Source organism: Geospiza fortis, unplaced genomic scaffold, assembly GCF_000277835.1.
Source record: "Geospiza fortis unplaced genomic scaffold, GeoFor_1.0 scaffold413, whole genome shotgun sequence".
In the NCBI taxonomy this organism is placed as follows: Eukaryota; Metazoa; Chordata; class Aves; order Passeriformes; family Thraupidae; genus Geospiza; species Geospiza fortis.
In genome coordinates, this window is record NW_005054386.1 from 1908798 (window position 1) to 1921913 (window position 13116).

At 41.1% G+C, this 13116-nt stretch overlaps 1 protein-coding gene across 1 annotated transcript in view; it reads right to left on the reverse strand.

Moving 5' to 3' along the window:
* The window catches only part of TENM2 (teneurin transmembrane protein 2), a 613414-nt gene that overhangs the window by 39049 nt on the left and 561249 nt on the right, over nucleotides 1-13116 (reverse strand). Inside the window, exon 15 of the mRNA XM_031060588.1 lies at nucleotides 4292-4540. Within this exon, the coding sequence (XP_030916448.1) occupies nucleotides 4292-4540 (249 nt within the window). The remainder of the gene's footprint in view (nucleotides 1-4291; nucleotides 4541-13116) is intronic.

A 13116-nucleotide genomic window follows, 5' to 3' on the forward strand; every position in this document is an offset into this window, starting at 1 on the left:
CCTCATTGTCTAACGAGGTTTTGCAGGGTACAAAGCTCCCTCCCATTCAGCCAGGCCAAAGTTGTGCCCCTGCAGCCACTTAAACTCCAAAACCTCCCTGCAGGGCACAGTACAGCCTGTGGGTGCCTGACACACTTGACAAACGGAGCAATGCCTCATCTCTGTTTTGTATCACCAATTCTTCACATCAAGGTTCAAATTCCCTCATCTCAGGGAATGACTGATACCTGTACCCTGCATTCCAGCCTGGTTTGGAACCTTTGCTTCCACTTTGCCAAGAGGAGGATTTGGTTTAAAGTCCAGCTTTACACAGAGGCAAGACAAAGAGTTTCTCTGGCCAGCAGGATAAGCAGCTTTGTTTAACCTAAGAGAGATGAAGATGAGCTATTCCTCTAAGAGGCACAGTCAGTTTTTTCTCTTTGCCAAGTGCTCTGCTGCTGCTGCTAAGTGCACAGCAGGCACAAAGTGCTGCTGCTCCCAGCTGGAGAGGAGTTCCCAGCCCCTGGCTCCTTTCCCTTCCATCTTCCCTGAGCCCTGAGAGAAGCAGATTGGGGAGGGAGAAGCTGTTTGGTAAAAGGGCAATGGAAAAGGAAAAGCTCTTTGTAGATGGCTTCCATTGATACACTGGAAATGTGAAAACTGGAGAAGGTGAAAACAGGGAGAGTGAACTCCTCCTAACCCGTAATCTCAGGGATTGCAAAACTGCACTTTGCTGTAGTCATGGGTGAAAGGATTTATGTATTCACCAGTCTGTGCCTCCAGCATGAGCCCCCAGCTCTGCTCTGCTGACAGAAGGAGAATGAAGAGCCCTTCCCAGCAGGACTGGGGCTGCTCCCAGAGCTCAGCAGGCTCCAGGCACAGCACCCTGAGCCAGGCATGTCTGAGCTGGACTGGGGGACTAACCTGGGCTGAGCTTAGCTTGGCTGGACACTGACAATGGGCCCCTGGCACAGGACAGCTCCTTCCATCAGCCACACCAGGGATGGTTTGCAGCTCTTTCTGCCCACTCTGAGATGTTCAGGGGCTGGGAGGTACATTTCTAACTGTATTATATTGGCTATTTAACTGCTATTTCCTCATATTTTTATTCCAAACAGGGAGCAATATTTTCTTCAGTACTACATTAAAAAAATCTAATTAATAAAAGCGAGCCATTTCTGTTACTTTTCTTTTAGGACTTTCAAGTGCTTCTTGACCTGCCAGGTCAATTTTTAATTTGCTAAATCAACATTTTGTAACAGAATATGGAATTTAATAGAAATTGAAACCTGTTGAGAAAAATCTGCTTGGGAACACATTGGACCAAGATAATTTTCTTGGCATTATTCATTTTGCTTGAATTATTTTATGTGACAAACACACAGAAATAGTTTCAGGAAAAAAGTCACTCAATCTTCTCTGGGGAAGCTGTGCAGAAAGTAAGTAGATTTAGAAAGAAATTGTCAGATGGCAAAAGAAAACTAATAATGCCCATGACTTTTTTTTTCTACATTCAATTTTATTATTTTAGGAAATAATTTGAATAAAATATTTTGGTCAATAATATTCCTTTTTATTTCTGAAATTTTAAATAAGGAACACAATAGATATTAGAATAAGCTAAAATATGGATTTATAAGAAGCAATGTTTTGACTAATAGTCACGTATACAATCACCTTTCTTTGGTAATCTTTTAAAAGTGTAACAGAAAAATTGAACTGATACAGGAATTATATATTTTTTTTACCAAGGAATTTAAATGTGTAAAAAAAACATAGCTTTTTTTCCCCCTGAAAGCTTCATTTAATCTTGTTTCTGCACAGAAAAAAATCATTGAGATTCACCTACTTTAGCAATCAATACATTTTGTTATTTATTCCTTCATAGTGGGAAATAACTTTTTTTCTTAAACTAAGACTGGAAAAAAAACCCCAAACCATGATTTTGTCCCACTTTTTCATGTCTTTCAATGGAATGACAGACTGAGCTAAGCAAACAGCTTACAAACACAGGAGCTACTTTTTGAGACAATGGCAGCTTCAATATATGAAAGAGTTGGGAGTTCAACTCTGTGGCACTTTTAAAAGACAAACCCATCAGTTCTAAAACTTACAATTTGACACTACACATTAGATTTGCCTAAAATTGGTACCAAAAATAGCAGCTGAGCCATAGAATTATCAGAAATACCTTCAAAACTTAGAGGTGAAGACCAATTTTAACATCATTAATAGGTCATTTGCAAAGATGTGTTAAAATCTGCAGTGTAGCTCAAATGAATAAAACAGAATTAAGAGTCCTACCATGAGGAACATTAAAAAAAACCAAAACTAAAGTGTCCAATGAGTTCTTTTTTTTAAAGGAGCCTCAGGATTGAACTGTTCAGCTCCTGTTTAGTTTAGAGCAGTAATTCATAGAATCATAGAATGGGTTTGAAGACACTTTAAAGATCATTTTGTTCCAACTCCCTGCCATGGCCAGGGTCATTTTCCACTAGATCAGGCTGCTCCAATCCCTGTCCAACTTGGCCTTAAACACTTCCAGGACTAAAAAGGGTGAAAGCAGAACAATTTTTTTCTGTTTTTTTGAACAACTCCACATGTGTATGCAGTATTTTATAGAATAGCATAAAATCTATATTGCATAGGGTAGGATCCAACAGGGATTTCCTGATGGAATATGGAAATGATTGTGTGCAGCATAGGGGTGAGTACAAGGGGGACCTGCCTGGTGTATCCAGAAGCATTATATCCTCTCTTCACAGACAAATATTTTGGGACATGCTCTACATCACCTACTAAGCCTGTAATGGGATCCTGACTGAGAAAACTTCCTGTAATGAAGTGCAATCCTCTGGGTGTTATCTCAAATGAAGCTCTTCCTTCAGTTTTAACTTTGGTGATATGAACATAAACAATACTCATCAATTTCTTAGCATCTTTCCATGGAGACCTATTTATATAATAGTGATAAATACCAATCTTCTTGTAAGCATACAATGGCATAAAATATTAATTAATGATGTGCTGGCTTTTAGATTCATTGCAAATATATAATTAATAGTCTTAGAAAACACGCATAGAAAAAGAAAAAAAAAAACAAGAAGAAAAAGAAAACCTAGTCAGGTGGATCAATGCTACAAGTAAAATGGTTTTATGTAAGGAATAAATAATAAAACTCCATAAATCAATGGATTTTTAAAATTATTTGAAATGCTATTCTATTATTGAAATTTGTACTAATGGCACAACATTATAAATGAACTGGAAACTAGTTAGTGTTTTCCCTTTCTCTAGACTGCAGTCTTCATAAAATATAAACCTCAGAAGCTCCGACTCAGTGGAAGAAGCCTTCTTCTGGGCATTGCCAGACTGTTGAAATGCTAATAAAACTCTGTTATAAAATAGAGGCCACATCATAAACTGCACCAGCATGGCCTCAGTGTGAGCAATGCCTGAGATGAAGCACCTGCAAGCAGCAGCTCCTGTTAAACCACAAACAGAATCACTGGCAGAAATTTTCCCATGCAATGCACAGACCTGGTGTGTCTTAGGCTGGAAATGGGGGGTGTATTCTATTCCCATTTCTTAGGGGTGGGGCAGTTATCTCCTGCTCATTGGGCAGTTTTTCTTTCTCTCTTCTACAACTCATCTTCCCTCCAGGAGATCTCTTCTGTTAATGGGCCATTAATTATTAATTATCTTCTGTCCATGGCCAGTGAGTGTCCCTGCAGGGCTGATCCAATTCCAGCATCCCATGGGGAGATGCTGCGCCCAGGGGAGGAGCCAAGCATTCCTACCTGGATCCAATCTGAGCCTGGAGCAGCACAGCAGCCTTTGCCCCCTGCATTGCCAGAGGAGCAGCTTTCTGCTGCCCTGCATTGCCAGAGGGAGCCCAGGCCCATCTGCAGCAGCCCTGGAGCTGCAGAGGAAAACTCCCCCCTTGTGCAGGATCCCTGCTCCAGCAGCAGCACAGCTGGCACTGCAGGAGGGCTGAGCCCCCATGGGATGGGGCTGTGCCACCCCTGACACACAGGGGGTCAGGGCCTGTTCTCACTCTGGCAGTACTTTTTTTGTTGTTTGTACTATTACATCGGTATGTTTAGTTTTCCTAGTAAAGAACTGTTATTCCTATTCCCATAGCTTTGCCTGAGAGCCTTTCAATTTCAAAATTATAACAGTTTGGAGGGAGGGGGTTTACATTTTCCATTTCAGGGGAGGCTCCTGCCTTCCTCAGCAGACACCTGTCCTTCCAAACCACGACAGGTGTCACGTTGCCAGCTGCTCCCTGCTGTTGAAGGGGCTGTCTCACCTGCTGTTGAAGGGGTTCTCCCCAGGGATGATGTGGGTGCTGTCCTTCCCCACGAGCAGCTTGATGCGGTCGTAGAAGGAGCGGACGGCGGGCGCGGCGCCGTGGCTCTGCTGGATGATGTCCAGCGGGTCCCGCGAGCCCCGGCACAGCAGGCTGTTCTGGCAGGTGGCCTGCAGGCAGCAGTCAGGGTCCAGGCAGTCCACCAGGCCATCTGAAAGGTAACAGGCACCCCTGAGATCCAGCACGGAGCTGTGGAGCAGCAATACCCATGGAAAGCTTAAGGCACTGGGGAAAAATGGTAAAGTTCACTCCCCATAGCATCCCCATGCCCCAAACCTGGTAATTCAGCCAACAGTGCCATGAGGACAAGCCTTTGGAGCACAGTCCTTAAAAACCACTACAATTAATGTAAACCAGGGTTAGATGAGGATAAATCTCAATAAATCTGTCAAGGGCAGAAATTAAGCAAAAGGAAGTGGAAACAATAAAGGATTTCTGTTTAAATTATTTGTTTTTTTTTTTTTTTTTTTTTAACAAGAGAATTACGCTGTTTGATTTTATTTGTTCTATTTGAGGAGCTGAGAGGAGATGGGGATGACAAAGCTATCATTACCAAAGTAAAACACAAATTACACTGCAGCCATTTTGGCAATTCCCAGGGAAGGGCTGCTGGAACTCCCACCTCCCATGGATACCTGGCTCACAACTTGTGTGCATGCCTGGACAGGGAAGCATCAGTCACAAAATTGGTGGGTTCAGTCATCATATTACAGATTGTTATCTAGCATGAATATTTTTTAAGATGCATTTTTAAGAAAAAAGAGAATTTTAACACCAGAAATTAAAAGGGAATCAAGGGAGAGATCAATCTGTATACTTAGATAAATAACAGTTTTACCACATACAGTAACAATTCTATCATCATCTCTTCATTTGGTATCATTATTCAACTGAAATATGTTCTCTCAATGGAGTTCTATTATAATTTAGAAATTATTAACCATTTGCTTTGAAATATTATCATCTCTAACAATTTACAAACATTTCTTCATCTACTCTGGCAAGAATCAGTTCAACCTGCAATCTACTTATGTCTGTAAAACTTCCCAAGGTGTATCAATCTGATTTTTGAATGCAAATATGGCCTGGATATACATTCAAAACCATACAAAAGAGAGAGCATTCCAGTATGGAAGCAAACAAAAGTACCTCAGGGTAAGATCATGACTCATGCGTTTTCAGGATTTTCAAGTGCACAACAGACCAGCACAGTGATAACTGGAAAAACAACAACCTAAAGGAAAAAACCAATCTAAAACTACAAAAAAACTTTCTTATTTTACAATTAGCCTTTTATTTCCAACCCATTTTGTGTGCCCGAAATGACTGTGCCTGACCTGATTTAAAAACAAAATTGCCAAGTTATGCTGACAATGTTTCATTGAGGCCTCCAAGGAGATTTAAGTCAGACAAACTACCTTGTTGTGAGAGCTATATGTTGTTTTAAGGTCACTCGCCTATTCACATTAAGAGCTCCATTCATCTTAAAATTCTCTCCAACAAGGTTGCAGGATCTTTCTGTTTTGCTACATCTAATTTTCTCCCCACTTTATATAATCATTCTGAGGACATCATTAGCTTCAGGGTATAACTCAAGGCAGTTTTCCTATTAAGCTCTGAGAATTCCTCAGCTTCTCCCCCAGTCTGTGAGACCTCTACAACTCTGAACTGAGCTTTGCCCACTGTTAAGTCCACCCTGTTCTCAGATGACCACCAGGCAAGGAAAACCTATCAACACACTAGAAATAACACAGGCAAACCACAGGATATAAATTACTCCCTCTGACAAATTTACATTTACCTATTCAAGCTGCATCACATTTTGGCCATAGCTGTTATTTGAGGTGAGCAGAAGTTCTGCCTGTAATGACCTCATCATGCAGCTGATTATGGGATGCTGTTGCCAAACACTTGTGATGACACCCTGAACTTGGAATGGGCATATCAATCCCTCAGGCTCCTGTCAGTCATGTGAATCACATCTTTATGCTCACGAGCCCCCTTGGATATTGTCTGACATTGCAATCTTCAGTAAATTACCCTGCCACTGCCAATCTCACCGTTATCTCACAAACAATCAAGCAGGCAATCAAACTGCTCTGAATTGCCAGTTCAGGACCTGGGAGGCTGCAAACATCTCCATTCAACAGCAGGGAAAAGCCTGCCTGGGATTCCTTCCATGTAAGAAGGTTTTGCTGCAGTTCTGTGAAGTCAGACTCAGATGCTCTCAGATGCATCTTAAAACAATATTTAGAAACGATAGGCATAGAGCATAACACAATTTACTTTTTCTAACATTATTACTTATATGGCTCTATTCCCCTGTAGTAATTTATCCTCAGATAGCAAGATTCAGGATTTAGGATATTTTCACCTCACGTGAACTAGCTGATCCAGCTTGTTGCAACAGCAGCAGTGAGCTCTGGGTCTGTTCAGCACACACAGCCAGGCCCTGGGCACTGCTGCTTGGTATCAAAGGTTTACACACCCCTGTGCTGCTCACATCCACAGCTGCTGCTCTTACTGACTTTGCTGCCCTGAAATCTCTGCCTCCATGCATGAAAGAGTAGTGGTTACTGTCAGAATATATCTGCTTTTAGCCCATGTTTGCCTAATTTGCTATCTGGACTATTATCACAGAATGGCTGAGATTGGCAAGGACCTCTGGAGGTGATCAGCTCTGGCCCCAGCTCAAGCAAGGCTACCAGAAGCTGGTTGCCAAGGTTGCCCACACAGCTTTTGAAATGTCTTCAAGGATGGAAACCCCACAGCCTCAGTGGGCACCCAGCCATATTGTACTGTTATATATGAAGTAAATTGTTACAGAATCATTTATTTGCATTAGATGCAGCTGATTAAAACCAGAGTTAGAAAAAAAGTACCTTCTGCAAAAGAAAATTCTGCTATTAACATAAATTTTAATTAGAATTCATACTGTGGATTTTAATATATATTTCTGAGCCTGTCACCCTCCAAATTTCCTCAGGTATGCTGAATTATTTATATGGTTAATTCAATGACAAACCCTCACCACTTGCCTCACCAAAATACTGCTGCTTTTCATGGCACACACAGCTGAGTTTCAAGTGGGCAGTGACCTCTCTGATACTCTGCATGCTAAAGGGAGGAGGCTGGAGAGGGAGCTGAGATGGTGCTGAACCTCCTCTAACAATTTGAGACCAACACAAGTCCTGACTTGGCCTTAACTGAGATGAAAGAAACAGGAAATTTTGATCTGATTTAAACTGGCAGCACAGGATTAGCTCTCCATTGCTGTTCGTGGTTTTTCTGAATTCTCAAATCTTTTCAGAAATAAAGCAAGTGACATGGTATCCCTCTTGAAGAGTTCACTTGGCTAATGGATCCACATATTTCTCAACTTTCTGTGAACTGTTCCACAAGCTTTTTGGCAGACTTCACTACACAGCACAGAGAAAACTTCAAAGAAATACTTGAAAGTAGATTAACCTACTCATGCATGTCATATTTATGACTGCCTTATTATTGTATTCCTCTTGACCATCATTAGAAGGACTAAAAAAGCTCTCAGACGCAACAGTGATATTTTTTATCACATTACTGTTCTAATGTGTTTAGAACCTCTCAGCACCAGTGTTCCAGCATCACTGAATGTATTTCTCACCATGTCCAGGTTACTGGATTGCAGAAGTAGAAAGGTGCTACACATTTCTGCAGAAAGCTGATGCTTGAGCTGTTGGGGTTTTTTAATCCCAATGAGTGAATTATCTACAGTTTCCACACTTCTTCCAATACCTGCAGGTTGTGCTTTGGGTTCAATTCACAATGCACATCAGAATGAGGGAACTTGGACCTGACATCCAGCTTGCTCAGCCAATGCTTTCTGTACCCAGCAAGGGACAATTCTGCTTCCAACCCAAAACTCCTGAGCCCATGCTCAGCAGAGGGCATCCTTACACTTCACTAGCTGCAGGAGCTGGGGACTTTCAGAGCCTAATTCCTGGAAATTTTTCTTTTTCCAATAAACATTTCAGACTGATGATTAAAATGGAGGTGGGGAGGGGGGGAACAGCAGCTACTACAAACCCTGAGGGCAAAAGGGTCTTTGATCACTCTAAGGGCAAATTAGTTAATTTATCATGAACCGATTTTAATTATGTGCAGTATTAATATACCCAAGGTGAAAGAATTAGAGATGCTCTATCAGATTATCAAAAGAGTAGGCCTTCTCTGCCAACACAGAAATATATTAATTGAGCTCTAAAACTGCATGCAAAACTGCTTCCACAGGCAGGCTATGCCACAGCCCAGTATATCTTATTATCAGGAAGTTTATCTAATATTTAACCCAATTTTTCACACTTTTGTAGCTTGATCTAATTACTGTTATCTATATTGGCATGTGTCATTCAAAATAATTCCTCAGAAGTTCCTGGCGCTCACAAGAAAGGGAATGCTTCTATTTCTGCTCCAGACCTGTAAAGACTCCCTGTTAACTATCAGGACATTCATTACAACACTGGCTTTTGTATCTAACAGCGAGCACAACAGAGTATTTTTGTAACCCAAACTGCCTTTCAGGACAAGCTGGATTGCAAATCCCAAGTTGTGGTAAAGTAGAATGAACCTGGAGATTGGTTGGTGCCTTGAATACCCAAAACCCTCCCCAAAGAGTTTTTTAAAGGACCCTGGAGGATGAGAGTGGTGAAGCACCCACCCCACTTCCCTGGCCAATTGGGATCCCTGTGCTGCTGGAGTTCTGGCAGGCAGGAAAAGCCTCATTCCTGAAACCCACTGCAGGGGTAGCTCCAGCCTGGGGGTCCCTCAGAACCTCTGGAGAATTGATGCTCCAACTCCAAACCACTCCTTGCTCAGAGCCAGGCTGACCCAAAGGGCTGCAAGGTGAGAACAACCTTGAAAAACAATGTTTGCCCAGCTCCAGTGTACATGGACACATACAGGGATGCTGGTGCCTTTTCAAACCATGCAATTTGCAGGCTCTGAGCTCCTTGCCTTCTCTTCTCCTCAGTTGTGAGAGTGATGTATTGCAGACCACATCCCAAGGGGGACAGGGACAAGCTGGCTAATGTGTGTGAAGGTGATCAGAGGCTGACATGGAGCTGTAACACAATCACATACAAGCACACTCATTAGCTCTTGTCAAAATTTGAGTGCCTACTTTTGATACAGATTTTATACCTGAGCCTACGTGACTCACTCTGGCCCCCATCCACTACAGATTTCAGCTCCTGATTGCATTTAATGTTCCCCAACTGACTATTGTACAGGCTCTGGGAAAGGTATTTTCTGTGCCAAGAGTATTCTGGGTATTTATATTGAGAACTTCATAAAATCTTTTGTCTGTGCTGAATTAGAGACCCCTGCTGAGGCAATGCTTGTTGAGGCAAGCTAAATTACATGATTTGCTTTTGTGCTGTGAAATACTTGTATTATCTTAAATGTCACGAGCCTGATGCAGTATCAAGTCACAGGATTTGTAATTTTCTAAAAGCAATTTTTTCTAAATGTTTATTGCAGGAAGACACCTCTCTTTTCTTTCTATTTTCCTTCTGTCTAATTTCAGAGATGAGTTTTCTAAGACAACTCAAATGAACAGCCTTTCAATCAGTCAAGTGCACTGTCCTGACAGTGAACTTCTCTAGAAATGCATTTTTCTTGTGAATTGAAGAGATTGCATACTGGAGCAGCTAGTTGGCTTTCTCTAATTCATTATCTTTAATGTATTGTGCCAAACAGAATTACCACCAACTGTACTTCCTGGTGGGGTTAAAGATATAGAGTAACAAACTGAAGGGCAAAATTTGCCTTCTGAGATGCACATCTCTCTTTGGAAAGCCAAGCGGAACAGAAATTAAAATGTATTTTCAAAAGAATGTGCCACTTTGCATAACAAATAAGAAATTCCTCATTTCTGTTTGGCTTAATATTCTATACTGCTAGGGGTTGCTTCCTTTCCTTCTCCTATCAATTTTAGTCCAGATAATTACATTGTGAGGAGAAATGTGATCTGGGAAGTGATAGAAGCAGTGATTGCATTTAAGCTTTTTTAAAAATTTATTTCTTTTTAACCTGCCTGCACCTGCCCTCTCCATCCTGATCAAATCTGAAACAAATTTAGCAAAACTTTGCTTATTTCCTGTTTGCCTTTCTCTGAGATTACATAATTTAACTCTCTTGCCAATAAAAACTATAAAAATGAGTAAATTTGAATAGATGCAAAAAGGGGAGAAGAGAGAAAGAAGGAGGAGAAAAGCCTAGAAAGAGCAGCCCCAGTGGGCAATATGGGCTCGTGCCAAGGCTGCCTCTGCAGAGGACAGGATTCTTAAATCTCTTTCCCAAATTATCCCAAGACACTCAGAACAAAGATTCCTAAATGTGATGGATATGAACTGCATCCAACATTTAGTGAAACTACACTTTAGGAAAGACATCTGAGTTTTGCTGTGTATCCCATTGTCTCATGCAGCTGGAAGTGCTGCAAAGTCTAAGGTGAAATTTAGTTAAACAGAAGTAATTTAAGGAGACTAAAAACATTTTTCTATTTAGGAACAAGCAAATTATTATAAAATAGTTATTGCAAAATGATGGGTATAAACAGCCACGGTAGTGATTTCCTTGTGCAATATGCCAAAAAAAATAGGAATGTAAAAAGTAGCATATCCTCTCCCATTCCTCAAAATACCATCAGTAATGCCTTAATTTCCTAAAATAAAGCCATGGTGAATTAAATAGGTTATACGTGTCTATTAGGGGGATTATATATTGTAATCACAATTACAGGTCTTAAAATAAAGCTATTTCTAATCCCTCCAAAAGATGCTTAATAATGATTAGATTACTGAGGGACTGATTAAGGGAAGATATTAGCTTTAGAAGCAGTCACAGTGAGCAAATTACGTAATCCAAACATGGTTTGGAAAACAGAAGCACTTTCCAATTTAGAGAAATGTTAAAAGTGAGTCCATGCCAGAATCCCCTTACTTTTCAGTTAGGCTTTGTCCTTACAGAGAAATGAAAAAAAAAAACCAAACAACCAAACAAACCCAACCCAAAGAACCCCAACAAAAAAAAACCAAAAAACCAAAAAAAAACCCAAAAAAGATAAATAAGAGACTTTCAAGTTTTTTCAGCAAAGTAGCCTGTGCACCATGGTAACCCTAAACATGTTCTTTATGAATCACAGAACCACGGGCTGGTTTGGGTTGGAAGGGACCTTAAAGCTCATCCAGTGCCAGCCCTGCCAGGGGCAGGGACACCTTCCACTGTCCCAGGTTGCTCCAAGCTCCTCCAAACCGGCCTTGGACACTTCCAGACCTAGTTAAGCCCATAGCTTTATCTGACATGTGATGGTGATGGCAAAAGCAGGTGAATTTCCCAGTGTTACCGCAGATCATTCACCCTGCACAGCCCTAAGAGGAGAAAGCAGCTTTGGAGACTCTCTCCTCCTGTTGCTCTGGAATCACATTTTATTCATGCCAGTAATCCACACTGACATCTCATTTTAAATGAAGATTTGTAAGTCTAAAAGAGAAGGGGACTCATCTGCCTCTTCTAGGAATAAACCAACGAAAGGACATTAATCTAAAATGGAAAGAAAATATTACGTATAATCTTTCATTTTTCTCTTTTTGAACTATGGTATGGAGTTTGCATTGTGGCAGATAATAAGACAAAGCAGGACAAATGGGAAACCCTCTGGAGTCAGTGGCAATGTTCTCCTTGACATCCATAAAATGAAGACTTGGCCCAAGGCATTTGAATCTGATTGTGAGATACAATTGCAATAAGAATGGCTGAACAGGGAAAAAGCTCCAAAATATGTTAAATCTGCTGCCACAGAAGATAGGAAATGATAGTTCCTTTTCAGGGACATGCTGGAGGAATTGTATTTTAACAATATGCAGGGATGGACAGAAAGGAAGGAGGCTCAACTGTCCAGAAAAGACCTCATTTAGGAAAAAGGAAAAAAAAAAGTATTTTTAGCTATCCTACTGCCTTCCAAAAGAACAGCTTGTGTGTTCTGTACTACCCCAGAACTACTTGCTTATGTTAACAGAGCAATGTTGGTAATGGAGCAGCAAATTAGTTCAACACTTTGCTGCAAATAAACTCAGCTGAGTTTCAAGTGAAAAGAGTGACTGGGAGAAGAGGCAATTTCTTTAACTTCCAATAAACTTGCATTTTATGTGAAACTTGGTGTTCTGGTAACTAGCTGGATCCTTACTATTGATTCCCATAGTACACTTTTCAGCTTTGTCTAATGAGAAAACTTAATTTTATCTGTTCCTTTATATAGAAAGTCACAATTACATAAAGGTGCAGCTTGAAGTACAGAACACACACAGCCCTTCCAGCCTCTCCACTCCTGCAAACTCTCCTATGAACACAGCTCAGAGCACAGACTCCTGGCCAGGTGTGCAGAACCAGACATGTACAGAGCAGTGCATCTCAGGCAAAGGCAGGGCTGCATTCTGAGATATTAATCCTTAAGGGATTAATATTATATTTGTTTTTGAGTTTTGTTGTAGTTCTTGTGAATCTGACAAACTGATGGTCAGGAAAATGCCTCTGTCCTCACAGCTCACACAGGACAGAACTCCAGGACATCTCAGAGGAATGTGAACCCCAAAATATGAAGGAGCAAACTGCAGCAGCACAAACCACCAAGGCATGGGAGAGGCCGAGAGCTCTGCAGCGGCACAGCCTGAGGGGAGCAGCGTGCAGGAAACATAGCAGAGCTCAAAGTGTCTCTGGTTCTTCAGGAA